Source organism: Delphinus delphis, chromosome 18, assembly GCF_949987515.2.
Source record: "Delphinus delphis chromosome 18, mDelDel1.2, whole genome shotgun sequence".
In the NCBI taxonomy this organism is placed as follows: domain Eukaryota; kingdom Metazoa; phylum Chordata; class Mammalia; order Artiodactyla; family Delphinidae; genus Delphinus; species Delphinus delphis.
Genome location: NC_082700.1, coordinates 51,643,038 through 51,661,550, shown reverse-complemented (window position 1 = coordinate 51,661,550; position 18,513 = coordinate 51,643,038). Strand labels below are relative to the sequence as shown.

At 38.7% G+C, this 18,513-nt stretch overlaps 1 protein-coding gene across 2 annotated transcripts in view; it reads left to right on the top strand.

Annotated features, from left to right (window-relative positions):
• The first annotated feature begins 1,332 nt into the window (after positions 1 to 1,332).
• Positions 1,333 to 18,513, top strand: part of OBI1 (ORC ubiquitin ligase 1) — a 46,184-nt gene continuing 29,003 nt past the window's right edge. The window contains exons 1-4 of one of the 2 annotated variants that reach the window (XM_059995668.1): positions 1,333 to 1,468; positions 10,855 to 10,990; positions 13,383 to 13,474; positions 15,910 to 16,158. In XM_059995668.1, the coding sequence (XP_059851651.1) occupies positions 1,397 to 1,468; positions 10,855 to 10,990; positions 13,383 to 13,474; positions 15,910 to 16,158 (549 nt within the window). In that variant the 5' untranslated portion in view covers positions 1,333 to 1,396. Of the gene's footprint in view, positions 1,469 to 1,734; positions 1,758 to 10,854; positions 10,991 to 13,382; positions 13,475 to 15,909; positions 16,159 to 18,513 lie in introns of those variants that run through there. The other variant, XM_059995669.1, reaches the window with a different exon arrangement.

Below are 18,513 nucleotides of genomic sequence, written 5' to 3'. Positions count from 1 at the left end.
AGTTACTGAGCTGTTTGGAAGAATTCTCACTATCACCTGTGAGCCGATTTTGAACTGGAATTGGGCTACCTCAAGTGAATTACTAGCTGCTCCAATCTCATAATTGTCTGTTCCTTTTGTAGACGTGATAGTAAACATACATTGACCTCATTCAATACACACACACACACACACACACACACACACACACTTTACCAATGAGGAAGCTAAGAAGCAGAGAGGTTAAACAAATAGTCTGAAGCCAGTAGAGCCAGGAATTTGTTCAGGCAGGGATTTCTGCCCTGCAGCCCAGGTCCAGACCCCTTTCTTTTAACCATGAGGCTGCTTCTTGTAATTATAATGCTCTCTCCCACAAAAAGATTAGTAGAAGTAGTTGCACTGGTTTTGTTTCTAAATCTCCCTACTCACAGATTGTATTTGTTTGCATAAATTGATCACACTGGCTCTTCCTCACTTAAAGTAAATTGCAGTTAAATTCCAAATCTGTTATACTCAAAGATTCATTTAGGAACTTTCAGAGTTTTTCTTTTTCATTGGTAGGAAGTGCTAACTTATAACATCACACATTCTTCTTCAGAGTTCAGCAACATAGTGGTACATTTCATATCCAACCAGGCGCCTGAAATGAAGGCTTTAAACGCCTGTGCGAGTGCTGTCGGGGAGTGTGGATGATTCACGCTCTTTGCAGCTTTCTCACACGTGGGTGTAAATCAGAGTCCACGGCTCAGATCCTAAAGTCTTTCGGATAGAAATCACAGCAGGACCAACAGTGAAAGCGTGTCTTCACGGAAAGCTGCTATTAATGTAAGCAAAACTTCTCTGAAACAAACAAGGAGACAATCACTGTCGTTTTAAAGTGACATTACATCATTTAAGAATGTAAAAAGACCTGAGCGCGGTAGAAAGTTGCTTGGAAAAGTTAAAATGTACAGATAACACATCAAATTTTTATTTGTCTTTCCTCTTCCCGTTTTGACTGCGCTGTGTTTTCTGTGTCGGGTTTACTCTTTAGGTGGAAAACTCTTCCCTCCTCCCCACCCTCCAGGAAAGATCCTGGGATTTTAAATCGCCTTTCTGCATCTTCCTCTCCTCCCTCCACCATTACTCTTTCATTTAAACTTTCAAGATCCTCGATGCCCGTAGCAAACCTCCTTCCTTCCCATTCTCAGGAATCCTGTAGCTCCCGAACCGGGGAGAGTATTTTTCAAACTGAAAAGCAAGGAAAGAAGGAAGAGAACAGCTCTAGCAGCCGCGCGCTGGGAAAGCGCATTTTCGTTGCCTCGACCGGCGCGGCGTGGCCCTGCTGGGCCACCGTAGCCGGCCTCGCGCGGCCTCAGTCGCTGTTAGGAGCCGCGGTCGGCGGGACTTCCGTGTTGGCGGGATTCTGAACGCTGCCATGGCTCAGACCGTGCAGAACGTTACATTGTCGCTCACTCTGCCCATCACGTGCCACATCTGCTTGGGGAAGGTAATGGGTGATTCCGGGCACGGCTACGAATCGGGGTCGGGTGTGCAGTGGCCCGCCAGAGCCGAGGCCGGTCTCTGTGTGTGGCGGGGACGCGGCGCGAGGCACCTGGCTGGTTGAGGACGCCGACCCGCGTTCTCCTTAGGCTGGGGTGGCCACGTCCTGGGCGACGGAGGGAGCGCGCCGCGATTCGTGTGGTCATCTCTGTGCCTTTCGGAGGAAGATGACATCGGTCTGGGGTGTGGAGGGAGGGCGGCCTCACCCGGGCGACTCCGGCGTCGAAGGAGGCCTGGTCAGAAACGAATCCCAGCAATTTACGCCCCTGTGCATCCCCATCAAAGCCTGAAAACACGTTTCCTGGGAGCCTCGCTAAGGTTCCTTCGTCCTCTGCACAAACTAGAGTGTTTTGTTCTTGGGCCTCCAGTGCTGGTTGGAGAGTCTTTTCCATTTCCAAGATCATTTCCTTTACTTAGCCCGGCGTTGGGAGTGGCCTTTGCTCTGGGTTCAGAATTAGAAAAATAAATAGTACGTGTCCCTGAATGACGTTTAGAATGAGAGATACGGTTGTTAATTCCAAGAACGGATCAGTCACGAGGTAGAATACCGTCTTTTTGTGATGCAAGAGGTGCCTAAGGTGTTTGTGAAACTAGGTGGAGAAAGTAGTTCAGAATTAGAAACGGAGTTTTGAAGGTTCTAATGCATTTGTCTCTTTCATTTCCGTTTGTGCCTCCCGTTCTGTTTAAGAAGAACATTTTGTTTTACTACGTAGGTCTAGAAGGGAGATTTTTTTTCCTCACCCTGAATTGTTTTTACGTTTGTGGTGTGTTTGTGCGTGTGTGTGTGTGTGTGTGTGTGTGTGTTTACCGCCCCTCCCCCCCCCACTGAAACTGTAGCCACAGGTTTAGGATTGAGAAATGCAAACTTAATAGAGCAAACATTTGAGTGTCAGCCAATATGATCATTTGATCATCTGCTTTAAGTCTATGTAAATTTCCTGAGTTCAAGAAGTAGTAGGAAGTCAGGCTTGGAAGAAACTGATAACTCATGATATCCATCAGAATGAAATGCCAAGGAAATAGCAGATGTGCTGTGAGAGGATATAGAGATGGCTTGATCCATTCTGACTGGCGAGATCAAGGATGGCCTGTGGAGGGTGGTTATTTGAGCTGGCACTTGCTACCACTGTCTGCATACATAGCTGAGAGGAGGGGAAGATGTTTCAATTTGCTACAGTCTACATTTGGCTCCTGACTTGAAGTTCCCACAGGTTAAGTTCTGAGTGAATTTACTCCCAACAGTAGCCTGGTAAAGGGCTGATAAAATAACCTTCGGAAATAATTTTCACTTTGTTGTAGTTGTACACATTATATCTAGTTTCCTTTAGTTCATAGACTGTCTCTTGCAGTTGTGTTGAAAATGTGTTTTGCCTGGTTGATTTTGCCTACCTATGCTTCCTGTGTTTAACAAAACTGATAGCTAATAGAATATAGTGCTTTGCAGATTACAGAATGCTTTTGTATACATTTAATTATTTCATTTACCGCTCTCACCAGTGCTGTGAGATACATAGGGCTGATTTCCCCATTTTTCAAATAAGAAAACTAAGGCTTAGAGTCTCCAGCGTTTGAACCTGTTACCATTTGTGTCTTCAGTAAGTTACTTCCTAAAAACTCACTTGAACGCATGCATAACAGCAGACACTTTTGGTGTCTTTTTTCTGCCATGTACTGGTTAACTGTATTCTAGAATTAAATGTGATTAATTAATTAAAGGTTAATGATTTGTAAATAGGCATTTGTTTATGTCTACTGTGGAGGCAGAAAGGCGTAGTGGTTGAGGGCCCTGAGTACTGTGTTCAGACTAAGTTCTAATCTAGGTCTTCCACTTAATAGTTATACGACCTTATACACATTACTTAACCTCCCTCAGAGCAGTTTCCTTATCTGTACAATGGGAATGATAATAGTATTAACATTCATCCTTGTCTTTTGGGGAGGATTAAATGAAGTAATTCATATGCAGTGCTTAGCATGAAGTTTGGCACTTAATAAACGTTAACCTTTACTATGGACACTGAGGCAGACCCTCAAAATGAGGAAGCCAGCCTTTCCCAGTAAATGTTCTTCCCAGTTGCTTCATGAGACCAGTACACTCACTCAGTGAAGATTTACATTCCCAACAGAGTGGGACCTGTTTGTCCAGGAAATTGCCACAGTACATCCAGAGGTTTTAGCTGGTTCCCTATCCCTGTTGCCTTTTGTATAGTTAAAGCAATTCTGATCTGCTTGTGCTTCTCACTCTCCCACACACAGCTGTATTTGTGGGGTACTGGAGATGGTATGGCCTGGAGTAGCAGCGCGTTCCTGATGTTACTTCCATCTCCCTGACACACAGCATCTCCGGCCACCTCTGAGATCTGCCTTAAGGTCCTTCCTGAGTAGCCCTCTTCTGTATAATCATTCTTTTGCTGCCCTCACCATTTGTACCATATAGAATTAGCAGTCTTCATTTTTGATTTTTCTGCAGAATTAGGGGCCATTATTCTTAGAGGTTTACTGTAAAAAAAAAAACCTTGCATATTACTTAAAGAAGATAGGGGTGGTATAGACCTTAAATCTGAAGAGATAAGGTAGATGCTGATTGGAATGGGGGTGGAGGTGGGGAAGAATGCGGGGGTGGGGGGGGGAGGGAGCAGTAGTAGAGATAGTCCAAGTATGTAAGTGGCTAATACTCTGTCTTTTGAATACAAATGTGCTTAAAATTGAAAAGTTTAAACATTTTGCATTTCCTACCTCTGACTCTACCTCAGTCTTAAAGGTGGATTCTCTCTGCCCAATAATGTTTAGCAACCTTGCCAATGTTGTAAGTAAGAGCTCTATGTGGCCTGAATAAGTTGGGTACATCCTGTGGGACAATTTGTATATAACATTTTCTTGCCTATTCCTCTTTGATTTTTTTCCATGCCTTGGGCTAATAGGCCAGCAGGCCAAAGTACAGAAATGATCTAGCCCAGGATATCTGTTCAGTGACATTTGGTCCTGCCGCCAGAATGCTACAGACCAGTTTATCTCTAGATAATTCCAGGCTTTTATCTTTTCAATTAAGATTCAAGCTATGAAATGAAACTGTTGCAGGTAATACTTTTATTGACCGAGTCAGCGTTTTGCCATGAGTGACAGCCAAATGTGGCCCATAGTTAGTTTTATCAAAGGACAGAGGAGGTTCTCAAGAGAAGTGCCAAGCAACTAGGCTTCTAATGCTGTTTAACATTAATATATCATATCCAATTATTCCTCACTTGAGTATGAATCCAGTTTGGGGCACCATGCTTTAAGATAAATATAAATAAACTAGAGTATTTGAAATCATTTGGAAAGGAATTGAAATTGAGGTTGGAATATAGATGGAATGGAATAGTGTTGGAGTGAATGAACATGATAGCAAATCATTAAATAAAGTATTTTCATTTGGAAGGGAATCAAGCTTTGGGTAGCTCCACGATATTAAGATTTGTACGTAATATAATGCAAGCTTTCTGGATGAAATAATCAGAAATGAAATCAGCTTTCTTAGAATGTGGAGTGTCCGTCTCTTGAAATGTCCAGTAATAGCATGGACTCTTTCCCACTAGGAACACTGTGGAAAAGAACCCTTCTTTCAGGGAGGACTTCTTGCTTTGCTTTCCACACATGTAGTTGATTTAAAATGTTGCAAAGATAGAGCTAGAGACAAAGCCTTAGCAACTTAGCATCCTAACTCTAGGTTGACTAAATTCATTAATCAGTGTTCATTAGGGGCTGTTGATCGGCCAGCAAGCCACCCACCTCAGTACACTGAGCCCATGTTTGAGTCCTGATTGTCTCTCAGTTCCCAAGAGTAGATTTAAGAACCAGCCTTGTACATAATTGTCACAGGTAATTTGCTTTGAAAAAAAGTCATGTGGAGTATATAAATTTTGCATTTTCTCTTTTCTAGATTAAAATAAGCTTGAAGAATGCAGACACTTTCAGAAAAGTATAACAACGTTGTGTCTTAACATGGAGTATAATAAAAATTAACTCAAAAAAGTGTTGATATATCCTAATAATTTTCAAGGTTGGCATATAATAGCTGACATATTTACTTCACAAATAAGATTCCAGTTTATCCTTAAGGCGTTCTAGGTAGGGATAAAGATGGGAGAGGGGAAATGTATTATCTCTCTTTTTATGTAGACAGAAGTGGGGACTTAGACCGATAGGCATTAAGTATAATAACTTAGTTCTCGGGATCACACAGTTTTAAAGTTCTAGGTCCTAAACTCTGGCCCAGAGCCAAATATTTCTTGAAACATAGCAAGAGCAATCCAGGAATTTTATTTTTAAAAGTTTCCAAATTTCTAAGGTTGAGTAGGCGGGCCCCTACTACAATCATTTCTACCTCAGCTTTGTTTTTCAGTCTTTCTAGGTCTCCACTAGTGAAACCCATAAAATTTTGACATAGGTGCCAGAAGGATATTCTTTGGAGAAGAAGGATTAGCTCTAGTCTCTAGTAAAGGTGACAAGAGCAGAGAAGTTGATTGTAAGTGAAATTGCCAGGCCAGTTGGTAAAGTTTATCTACTGCCTTTTCCCTCCAGCCACCTCCATCAGTACAGTACCTCTTTTCTGCAGTCCCTACTGATCCTGGTGTCTTGATCCTTTCAGACATGTGTCTTCTATTTCTTACTCCCAGATTATTATTTACTAAACCTGCTCTAAGGAAGAAAGAACTATTTCTTAGTTGAAAGATCATTCAGTTTGCATGTGTAATGGTGGTTGAATGCTGACTCTGCCACTTAGAACCTGTATCATTATTTCCTTGAGTCTCAGTTTCTACAGCTGAAATGAATTTGATACTATCAACCCCATTAGGTTGTTAGGGAAATTCATGTGAGTATCCCAGCCCAGTGGTTCTCAATGGGATGGGAGTACATTTCGTTCCACAGAGACATTTAGCAATGTCTATTTCTGATTGTCTTTGGGGGTGCTACTCATATCTAGTGGATAGAGGCCAGGGATGCTGCTAGCTAAACATCCTACAATATACAGGACAGCCTCCCACAACAAAAACTTTTTGTTCCAAAATGTCAGTAGTGTCAAAGTTGACAGACCCTGCCCTAAACCAATATATAACTCCTATTAGGTAAGTCTAGAATGGATATTAATGGACAACACCTTTAGGCATGACTCCTCCCAGGTATGTTTGCTTTTTATGAAAGGGGTTTTTGTGGTAAAGTCTCTTAAAACTGAAACATCTTCAGATAAAAGAAACTACATAGTAGAATTATATATTATAGGGTTAATGTTTTTTATACTTAGGACTGCTTCCTTGGGCCCATTGCAGAGAGGAGAGCCCACTTTTCATCCCTTGCTTTGTCTTCTCTTCCTCTCCTCACCAGCCTCGTGGGGCATTACCCTAGGATATCACCTCAGCATGCTTACTCCACATGAGTTTGGAATTGTACGTGCCACTTAGCTTTGCCATTGTCTTCTTGCATTTTTATTTTGTAAGAGTGCTTACTGTGTTATTGCCACAGATCTCATTTGAGAGTAAATTGGATATAAAGTCTAATAACATAGGCAAATTATGACTATTTCTGTATCTTGAGAAGTTCTTATTAAAGAAAATTATTTGTGTATGTGTTTTGGTGTTGTATATAGCAGGATCTGGGCAGAGGAAATGGGTGGACAGGAATTGAAGGAGGGCTAGATTCTTTGTATTTTGCTTCTGTAGGTTATGGTCAAATAAATAACGAGTAATTTGTTTTAGTAGTTCTTTCTCCTTTATAGGTTTCTGTTCTCCTAAGTAAATTTAAACCATTGTCTAGAAATCATCATCTGATAAGTACATGGTCCAAAGAAATGAATTAGTCAACTGTTTCAAAATCCAACACAATGACAATGATAATACCAGGTATTGAACAGTGAAAATGATTCTCCTTTGGGTGACATTGCCAGTGGCTGTTAGCAGACAGAGCCAAGTAGTCTGCCTGTGGTTGTTCTTCTGTATCATTCTGGCAGATTAAATGGAAAGGTTAAACTTTCACTTTTTCAGAATTTGGCAGTGGCCATTGACCTTTTGCTTCTTGAGATGCTTTTAGCAGCATTATCTCAGCCTTTTGTTTTAATACCTCAAAATTCACTTCTATTAATCTTAGAGTATACATTGTATAAGTGTTGTAGGTGGACATAAAGATGAACAGGACAGTGCCCCTGCCCCCAGGGAGCCTGAAATCTAATAGGGAAGGCAGGGTGTAAACAATTTTCCAAGGCCAGTGAACATTAAATCAATGTATAAGAAGTGCCCTTATAAGAATCAGACAAAGATCCAGTTAATTCTAAAAACGATTAGTGAAGGCCTTACAGAAGAGGTAACCTTTGATTTCCATCTTAAAAGATGGGAAGGATTTTATTTTGATTGGGGAAGTTGGGAGGCCAGTGGAACATATTAAGCTAAAAAATGAGAGCCCAGTAAACAAGGAGACTCTATTCTTACTCCTTTTGATGAACATTGGGTATATCTGTGTGGTTGAAGTATAGGTTTTGTCAAGTATTGAAATAGCAGATCAAAGATATGGCTATTTAAGAACCAGATTACATTGTTCTTTGGAAGCTGTACTTAAAACTATGAGCAGGGAAAAAAACGTTGTTTTGCAGGAGAGCAGTGAAAGCTGCTGCTCCATATTTTAGATGGCTAGCTCTGGCATCAGTATGAAAGGTGGACAGCAGTGAACATGTGGAAGCAAGGAAGCTTGGGAGGAGGTCATTGCAATAGATTGGGCTAAGAGAATGAGAACCTGAAGTCATTGAGGTGAAGATGGAAAAGAAGTGATAGATGATAAGTAAAAGAACATTTAGAGGTAGGTTTGCCACATTTTGACTATTCTGGGATATACTTTCTTTCCCACGTTATAACATCTCTGAAATCTGGTTCTGTTTTACAAGCGGTAGCATCTTGCAGTTGTAATTGGCAGCATTTTTCATTCTTCCTTTTTTCTTAGTGGTAAATAAAATATGGGTATATCTTAAAATCTCTGGCTTCCTAGACTGATATATGATACCAGCATTTGATGATTGATTGGATGGTGAAGATAAATAAAAACGGTGAGTCAGAGACAGCTCTCAGTATTCTAGCCTGAGTGGTGAGGTGGTGGTGCCAGTAACTTAGACAAGAAGCGCAGGATGGGGAGTGAGTGTGTGGAGGCCAGGTTTGACTTTGGACATGTTATGGTTGGGGCAGCTTTAAGATGCCTACATGGAGTTGGCTCCTGGGCACGTGGATATAGTCCTTTTCTGCTTTCCCCTCCCCTCCCCAGGGATTGCTATGTGGAAGTCTCTGTGCTTACATCTTTATATTATTACATCTTAAGCAACATCTGAATGAAAAGTTTACTAGGTTAAACCATAGTTTTCAGAAGAGGAAACAGATGCCACTGTAACTAAAGGGTTAACCCAAGGTCAAACAGTTCAATAAGTAGCAGAGCTGAAGTCAGCCCCAGGTTTGTCTCTAGAAGCCTAAGCTCTGCCACTTACTAAGGTCCAGTTACAGAGGATTCTCAGGAACTGTTACCATAGAAAACATGTTAACACTATGTGATACATGAGATTGAGAGAGAAAATAGAACTTTGTCAGGTAAGGTGTCCCAGGACGAAACATTAGGGAAAGCAGCTGTACCGCCTCCTGTGCTTTGACTATGAGCATCTGTTCCTCTTCTCATCATACCTACTCTTCCAGTATTACTTCAGGCTTTTCAAGATCCATTGGTTGACTCTATCAGTTTGCTTCCATTCACATACTCAACAGTGTTTGGCAATCCAGCTCTGTACATAACCCTAATAAATTTACTTTCTTACCTTTCAAAACAACTGCTTTATTCTCCTATTTTCTCAAGTCGATATTCCCTCCTTCTTCTCACTTGCAGCTAGTAACCTCACCTCATATTTAATCACAAACAATAAGCAGTTGGAACATGAGTTCCCTCATCTTTCCATCAACAGATCTTCCATCCACTTTGTATTTGTTCTTGTACCCTCGGTTTTCCCTTTTGTTAAAATGGAAGACAGATCCTCACTCCATATAAGCCAAAATCTGCCCCCTTGTGCTTTGGATATCATTCCCCTCTTGACTTCTTAGGGACTTTGCTATCTATGGCTCTTAATCCCTCCCCCTCTTCCTCCATCATTAATTAATATCCCCTTTTTACTGTGTCATTCCTGTTATCATTTCTTACGCTGGCCATATTTTTATGCTCTCTTCTTTACAACAAAATGTGAAAGAATTGCCTATTCCCTCTGACAAGTTCCCCAATAAATTGAATTTTAAGTACTGTCCTAATAGCAATTACTTCATTCAACAAGACTTTATTGCGTACCTACTGTGTACTAACCTATTTTCTAGGTACCAGGGATTCAGAAATGAATGAGACGAAAGAAGTTCTTGCTCTTACAGAGTTTCCAGTCTAAAAGGGGAGATAAATATAAATTTACAATAAATATGTAAACAAATAAGTAGAAAACTAAAACAGCTTCTCTTCTATTTTCCCTCTGATAAAACAGCTACACAGTCAGAACACCTACATCGTTAACCCTGAGCAGGCCACCTAATATCTTCACACCTTGGTTTCCTTATTAGTAAAGTATATTTACTGTTTATCTCACAGTGTTATTGAGAGAGAGGGAATGCATGGAAAGCCTATTGTAAAATATAAGACATATAAATGTAAAGTATTGTTATTTGATTACACTGAGTCAAAGATTTGTATATTTGGTGTATTTAAGTATTTCTGTCAGCATTGTTTGCTATTTAGATTGTAAACCACAAGAGCATATGTCATGTCTTTTAGGATTGTTCTAGCTTTCATGCCTCTGGTTTCGGGGACTTTCTAGTAAGAATCAGTGCTAAATTGTTGATTGCTATTGCTCTGTAATATAGTAGAATGACTTGAGGGAAGGATTTCAAGTCTTGAATGTCATATGGGTGATTGGACTAAATAATCTTTAAAGAACCTTCTAATTCTGACATTTCGTGATCCAAAAATAGAATAGTTGAAGGAAAATTGCCCCAGCCTCAGTGGAACAAAATGCATTTTATTTTTGGCAATAAGTGTGGTTTGGAACAAAATAAAACCATTTCATGATGTGTTCAAAGTTTCAGTCTCTATGGCCAGATATCTAAGCTAGTATCTGTATTATACATGTGTAAGAAACAATGTGGTAGCACAAGCAGCGTTTTTATGAATCCTAGATATTATACTTCCTCTTAAAGCACCTACTTCTGTACTCTAGAGAAGAGATTTGCTCTAAGCTAAAACTATTGAGATTCTCATTACGACTGTTGCCCTGTACTAAAAGTAATGTTTCTTTTTTCAAAGGTACGCCAGCCTGTTATATGCGTCAACAACCATGTATTTTGTTCAATTTGTATCGATTTGTGGTTGAAGAATAATAGCCAATGTCCAGCCTGCAGAGTCCCCATCACTCCTGAAAATCCTTGCAAAGAGATTATTGGTAAGGGTCTATTTTATAAACATATAGAAATAGATTTGAAACAATCTTAAATAGTGTCTATTTGGAGGAAGACTGAAATAGACAATTTTCAGTGATGTTATTTTGCCAATATCCTACTGGATGGATTGGTCATTTGGCATAATCTGTAAGTGGAGCAATTGAGGAGCACAAAGCACCATGAGAAGTCTCAGAGCCTCCTGGAACTTCCGTTCTGGTAGAGGCTGTGCATGTGGACCAAAATATTAATGGTTTAAAGCAGCAGATGCTAACAGTCAAAAACAAACAAACAGAAAGGTCCACAGAGTTTAAACAGGGAAGTTCAGCTAGGAACATTGAGAAGGGATCCATGACACAGGTGGCCTTTAAGATGGAGATTTAAGGATGGATAAGTTTTCAAATGGTAAAGATGAGGGAGGGCATTTCATGCAGGGGGAATAGCATGCACTACAGTTTAGAAGTAGTAAAGTAAGGCATGTTTTTGGAAATGATCAATAGTCTAGTTTGGGTCTGACTGTTGAAGTAAGACTGAAAATGTAAAATGAGACTCTATTTTTATTTTTTTAACATCTTTATTGGTGTATAATTGCTTTACAATGGCGTGTCAGTTTCTGCTTTATAACAAAGTGAATCAGCTATACATATACATATGTCCCCATATCTCTTCCCTCTTGCATCTCCCTCCCTCCCACCCTCCCTATCCCACCCCTCTAGGTGGAAGGGAGGGAAATCACGGAGCTGATCTCCCTGCACTGTGTGGCTGCTTCCCGCTAGCTATTTTACATTTGGTAGTGTATTAGAGCAGAGCATCTTGAGTGACAGACTAAATCCGGGAACTGCTGTGTGGGTGAGAAGGGCGAGGTGGGCATGATGGTCTGAGCAAGGGGATGGCACAACCCAAAATGTGTGTAAGGAGTATCACTCAGGGGATGTGTGCAGGCTGGGCTCCAGGGGAGAAACGGGGCGTGAGTAGGTCAGGTTGGACGCGCTTGCCCAGGTGAAGGAGAGTGTGATTCTGGATTAAGGGAATAAAAAAGAACATTCAGTGCTACAGTAGTGTAGGTAAGAGGGGGATAAAACTTGAACTAGAAGATTCTTGAAAAATAAAGCATTTAAAGAGCTTTTTTAGTGTTATTTCTCTTAGATTGTTAAAATTAAATGATTTTTATTTGGTTTTGCTTTAGGAAAAATTGAAAGTGAATTCATGATAGCATGAATCATAGAAAAAAACCTTTCAGAAAACTTAAGAAGTCATTGTCATAGTCCCAAGTTAGGCAAAATGGACTTAACTAAAATTTTTATAATGGAAAGGAAGGTATATATGCTGGAACAAAAGAACAACCAGTGGAACTTTGGAACTAAGTGATCTGAAAGGGGAGTCGGAGCTGGCTCCAAGGTTTCTTTCTTGAGTACCTGGATGGAGTCTGATAGAGGAATATTTTTCTGCTGTGCTGGAAACTGGAGTGTTAACCTTAGCCTCTACTTTTCTACCTGCACTGACCTTTACCAGGAGTCAGGTCTTTCCTTGCGGAATATGAGTTTTGTTGATTAAAATAATGCGAATGTTTTTTCCCCAGCTTCTTTTCACATCCCTTCTCCCTCCTTTATTCATTCATATGTAAGTGATATTTCGTAAATTCTCTCAAGTGAAATGGTTCATCCATCCTGCCATTTGGATAGAACATCCTGAAAAGAATATCTGTATATGCCTTTGCTATCATGATGCTGAGAAGTACAAAGAAGGTAACCACAGCATAAGTGAAGAGCTCTCAGGAAGAAAACATTTTGAGTGTGTTTGTGTGAGTTATTATGGGCATACAATTAGTGCTGTGATTTATAATCGATCGCAACTGGGTTGTTAGAATCAGTGAAAAGACACAATCTTTTCAGTTGTGTAACCACATATGTTTGAATGAATACATTGGTTATAATAATATATATCATAATATATGTATCATATGTGATATATACAGATAATAATATGTATTTGATAATTATATCATGTACAGATAATATTGATAATATTTATACAACTTATTGGTTAGCTGTAAATATAATCATTGATTTTATCATTAACAGTTGTCTGGTACTCAAAATTTGCAGTCGTCCAAATGTGATCATTAATAAAATATAGCCTTTGCCTTCATTGAGTTTAATATAATAAGATACATAGGTAAGTAAACACAACATGATATTTTACTGAAGGTATTTCTTACGGTGTTATTTATCTTTTCTCAGGATTAAAGTACAGAAGAGGCCTAGGCAGCCCACGTGGTTATAAGGAAAAGGGTAGAAATTAAGCTAGAGAACTATATAGAACAATAAGAAAAGAGTTCATTTTAATTGTCATTCTACCCAAATCAGAATGAAAAGTTAGCTTTTTTTTCCCCTATAGGAGGAACAAGTGAAAGTGAACCTATACTGAGCCATACAGTCAGGAAGCACCTTCGAAAAACTAGACTTGAATTACTCCACAAAGAATATGAGGTAAATAATAATTAAAATGTTAAATGATGACAGCATTGAATTCAAGGTAAAACTGAGCTATCAGTCCCTGGACTTCTTAGAGTAAGCATCTAATGAAATCTTATTTTAAATGCCAGTTTAAAAATATCTTATTTGATAAATTTTTTCTTTTTCCCTTTCCTATTTCAAATAGTGGAAGGGAACAGATGGAAACATTTCGGTTTTTTCTTTCTTTTAATTTTAAATTTGTCCTCAACAGAAACATTGTTTTGTAAGTTATTCCCTCAAGAGGTGGGAGATAAAGGAAACTCCCTTGTAAAAGTCAGTCTTCCAGCCCCCACAAGGCATTGTGAATGGTCTGGCAAACAGGGACTATAACCGTCATTCTGTTTTTGTTTCTACCTATAAATTCACTGCTAATTATAAGTCTGATCAGTTCTGGTAAAGAAAATATACTTACGTCAGCTACCAGCAAAGAGATTTTGGTGTGAGATATGCTGTTTCCTAATTCTTTTTTTTTTCCCCATGTAAAACAGTGGGTTTTTTTTTTAAATAAAAATTGTGTATATTTAAGGTATATAACATGTTTTGATATACATATACATGGTGAAGTGATTACATCAATCAAGCTAATTAACATAGCTGTCTCCTCACATAATTACTTTGTGTGTAGGGTGAGAGTACCTGAAATCTACTCTCTTCGCAGATTTCCAGTATACAGTACAGTATTATTAACTATAGTCATCATGTTATACAGTAGATCTCTAGACTATCTCTATCCTGTATAACTGCAACTTAGCACACCTTGAACCAGCTCCCTACTTCTCCCACCTCTCCATTTCCCCCACCTTGCACGCTTGGTAACCACTGTTTAACTCTGCTTCTATGTATTTGACTCTTTTAGATTCCACATATACGTGAGATTATGCAGTGGTTTTCTTCCTGTGAAGGTGATTTGACATGGTGATGGAATTTTTTCTAAATTAGCTTCATGTTAATGGAATACATATACTTTTGAATAAACATTAGGCCCAGTTGTCATTTTATATCGACTAAATGAGGGATATTATTGCTCTCTTCCTTTGACACAAAATATCTTTAAGTTATACTATGTAAATGGAAACTGCTTCAGCTGCTTTAAAAATTTTTTGAAATAAAGTGGGACATAAATAAATGAATAAATGTTCATTCATATGTTTTCCTGTTTATATTTGTTTATTCATTAATATATTAATTCAAACAAGTAAAGTGATTTTCTCATTTTATAATGCTATTTAACTTGAAATGTATTGTAATTTAAAATAGTAAATAGCACTATCTGTGTTAGCTCTGAAACGTATTCTTATTTACTTAATATTTATCACACTTAGATGCTAATCAAATTAATCCTTTAGAAGATCACTGGCATATTGACGTTTATTTTCTAACAACAAAATTTCTGACAATCTTAGTTTAAGATGAAATATCCATTATAGATGAATAAATTGTATCACAGAAAAGAGTTCTAACCCCAAATGTTTAGTTACTGGATTTAAGGTAGCAAGCAGTTCCACATGGGGAAAACTAATACTTGGAATAGTCTTAGCAGTAATTAAAGATCCAGAATGTAGAAGAGTTAAAAATTAACTACAGGTACTATTCTGAAGTGGAAAATGAAAGGACATGGTATGTGGTTTTACTCCTACTTCAAATATAGAAGCAAAAATATAGACATCAAACAAAACTATAAATCTTGATCAAAACTGTATTTTTAAATTCCCCTCAGTAAAGCAATTAAACATGCCTCAGAATTTTCTTCTGAGGAATCTACTTCCTTGTTGAATTCATGTGCCTTTTCGTGTTTTATGGATATCTAAAATAGAATCAAAGATTCGACACATTTTAATTTTTTTAAATCACAAACTATCATTGAATTAAAATAAAAGCAATGGAAATGCCTTTTTTTTTTTTTTAAAGAAGATGTTGGGGGTAGGAGTTTTATTTATTTTTGCTGTGTTGGATCTTCATTTCTGTGTGAGGGCTTTCTCTAGTTGTGGCAAGCGGGGGCCACTCCATTGCGGTGCGCGGGCCTCTCACTATCGCGGCCTCTCTTGTTGCAGAGCACAGGCTCCAGACGCGCAGGCTCAGTAGTTGTGGCTCACGGGCCTAGTTGCTCCGCGGCATGTGGGATCCTCCCAGACCAGGGCTCGAACCTGTGTCCCCTGCATTAGCAGGCAGATTCTCAACCACTGCGCCACCAGGGAAGCCCGGGAATGCCTATTTTTATCAGAGTCAAAATTCATTTTGAGAGTTTCAACTATATGTGACTTTCTGTCTGCAAAGCTTTTCTGATGCATAAAGAATCTATGTATCTACAGAATTTTGAGTATAAAATTTAAAAGCAAATTGGCCTCACTCTAGCATATGTATGTGTTTAGTGTCTCTGTCTACCTGATGGCTATGCAATGCTTTTTCAGGATGAAATAGATTGTCTACAGAAAGAGGTAGAAGACCTTAAGAGTAAAAATCTCAGCTTGGAGTCACAGATCAAGACTATTCTGGATCCTTTAACCTTGATGCAGGGCAACCAACATGAAGACAAACATCCAGTTGCAGATAATCCAAGTAAAATTGACCCAGAAACTGTAGCAGAGTGGAAGAAAAAACTTAGAACAGCTAGTGAAATCTACGAAAAAGTGAAAGATGATGTGGAAAAGTTGAAGGAGGTAAGTTGTGGTTGTTTTTAAAATTCTGTAGTATTTTAAGTACCTTCAAAAGTATAAGTCACCATGTTATTTTGAGTCATCATTAGATGATTTGGGGGGAAAGGACAGAAATCCCTGGATGAGCATTTATAAGAAATAGGAAAACTTTTTCTCCTTAAGTGTTATTAGCTGCCAAGAAATATCAGGTGGTTCCATTTGTGACTATAATTGGAGACTCTGTAGTGCCTCTATATGAATTTGCATCTTCTTGTGGAAGAGTGACATCAATTTAAAGGATGTATTTCTATTCCTCTCATTGTGGTTTGGCTTAATTTTGTTTTTTAAGCTTATGTTAGTGACTACCCTGTATGCATAAAGACAAACACCTGTCCATTTCCCTACCTATAAAATGAAAGGTTTAGACCATATCTTTTCTAGCACTACCATTCTCTGATTTTTTTAATATTGTAAATAGTTAAATATTTAATGACTGCTTCCAAGAGAGCTGTGAGTAGCTGCTTTAGACTACTCCATGAAAGAGAATGTTTGGCTTATGAGGCAGGTTCATTTTTTTCAATTATTCTTCCATCCATACAACAAGATAAAGAAAGCATAGGTGAAAAGGGCAAACCTCTAGGATTTTCCAGTCTAGGAAAGGAGATGAGATCCATGCTATCAGCACTAGAGGTAATAATCAAGTGCTGTAGAGCTTTGCTGGCCAAAGGGACTAGCCTTTAGCTTGACTTCAGGTTTATCCACAGTGGAGTCTTGTGCTGAATAGAGATGGTTTTGTGGTATCCAGGTCCACAACCACCCATTCAGCCTATGTGCATTCTCTTAAAATACTGTTACTGTGCTGAATTACTAAATCCTGCCTCCTGAAATCATTAATGCTCCATATGATATTTTAAAGATGTGCTACCACATACTGATCTTCAGTGAGGTTAAGTAGCAGAGAAGTATCTGCAGCTTAGTGTGAATACTAAGTCATACCCATGTGTAAAATAAATGCCATTTAGGCTCAGAAAAGGCCACGATGAGACAAAGAAGGGAACTTAGTGCTTTTAGAGAAAAAAGAAACTACGGACATAATTGCACTGAGTTTGTTACAAGTTTAGGGGAAGTGTGTAATTTCTTTGGTTTTCGGTAGCCAACATTATTAGCATTTTGTCTAAGAAGAGAAGAGGACATGAAAAGGAAATACAGCTGGGAAGTCACAGTATTTATCTATCAGCCATGTCCCCTGTAACTTTTCTTCTTCCTGAACCATCAGTAAGTTCTATAGGGTCTCTTTTATAGTTATTGAATTGCATTTAAATTTTTGGTAATAAATGTTTCTTAGAGCATGAAGATGTGTATGAAAACTTTACTCTGGGCTTATAAGAGTGGTATGGGAAAAAAAAAGAGTGGTATAAGAGATGTATGTAAAAGAGAGCTACATAAAATACAGTTTTTCTTTGTTCTTTTAAAGGTCACGTGTTAAATTCAATACCCAGAGCTACCCTGAGACCTCACAATTATCTGGGATATTTAATAAGCCCATTTTGGATGCCCAGTGAAGATATTAGGTAGAATTAGGCAATAAGCTGGGACATAAATAAATTTTAAAATGCAGCGGCAAAACTTGAATGTAAAGTACAAAATAACAACATACTGTAAATCAAATATAGGAGTACTAAACATTCAGAATAAAGGAATACCTAGAATGAGTGAAATGGACTTTTTTTCTTTTTTTCTTTGAAGTTTTGGATTGTATCTTATTTTTTTATACAGCAGGTTCTTATTAGTCATCCATTTTATACACATCAGTGTATATATGTCAATCCCAATCACCCAATTCATCACACCCCCACCACCACGCCCTGCCACTTTCCCCCCTTGGTGTCTATACATTTGTTCTCTACATCTGTGTCTCAATTTCTGCCCTGCAAACCGGTTCATCTGTACCATTTTTCTAGGTTCCACATATATGCATTAATATACAATATTTGTTTTTCTCTTTCTGACTTACTTCATTCTGTATGACAGTCTCTAGATCCCTCCACGTCTCTACAAAGGACCCAGTTTCATTCCTTTTTATGGCTGAGTAATATTCCATTGTATATATGTACCACATCTTCTTTATCCATTCGTCTGTCGATGGGCATTTAGATTGCTTCCATGACTTGGCTATTGTAAATAGTGCTGCAGTGAACATTGGGGTGCATGTGTCCTTTTGAATTATGGTGTTCTCTGGGTAAATACCCAGTAGTGGGATTGCTGGGTCATATGGTAATTCTATTTTTAGTTTTTTAAGGAACATCCGTACTGTTCTCCATAGTGGCTGTATCAATTTACATTCCCACCAACAGTGCAAGAGGGTTCCCTTTCTCCACA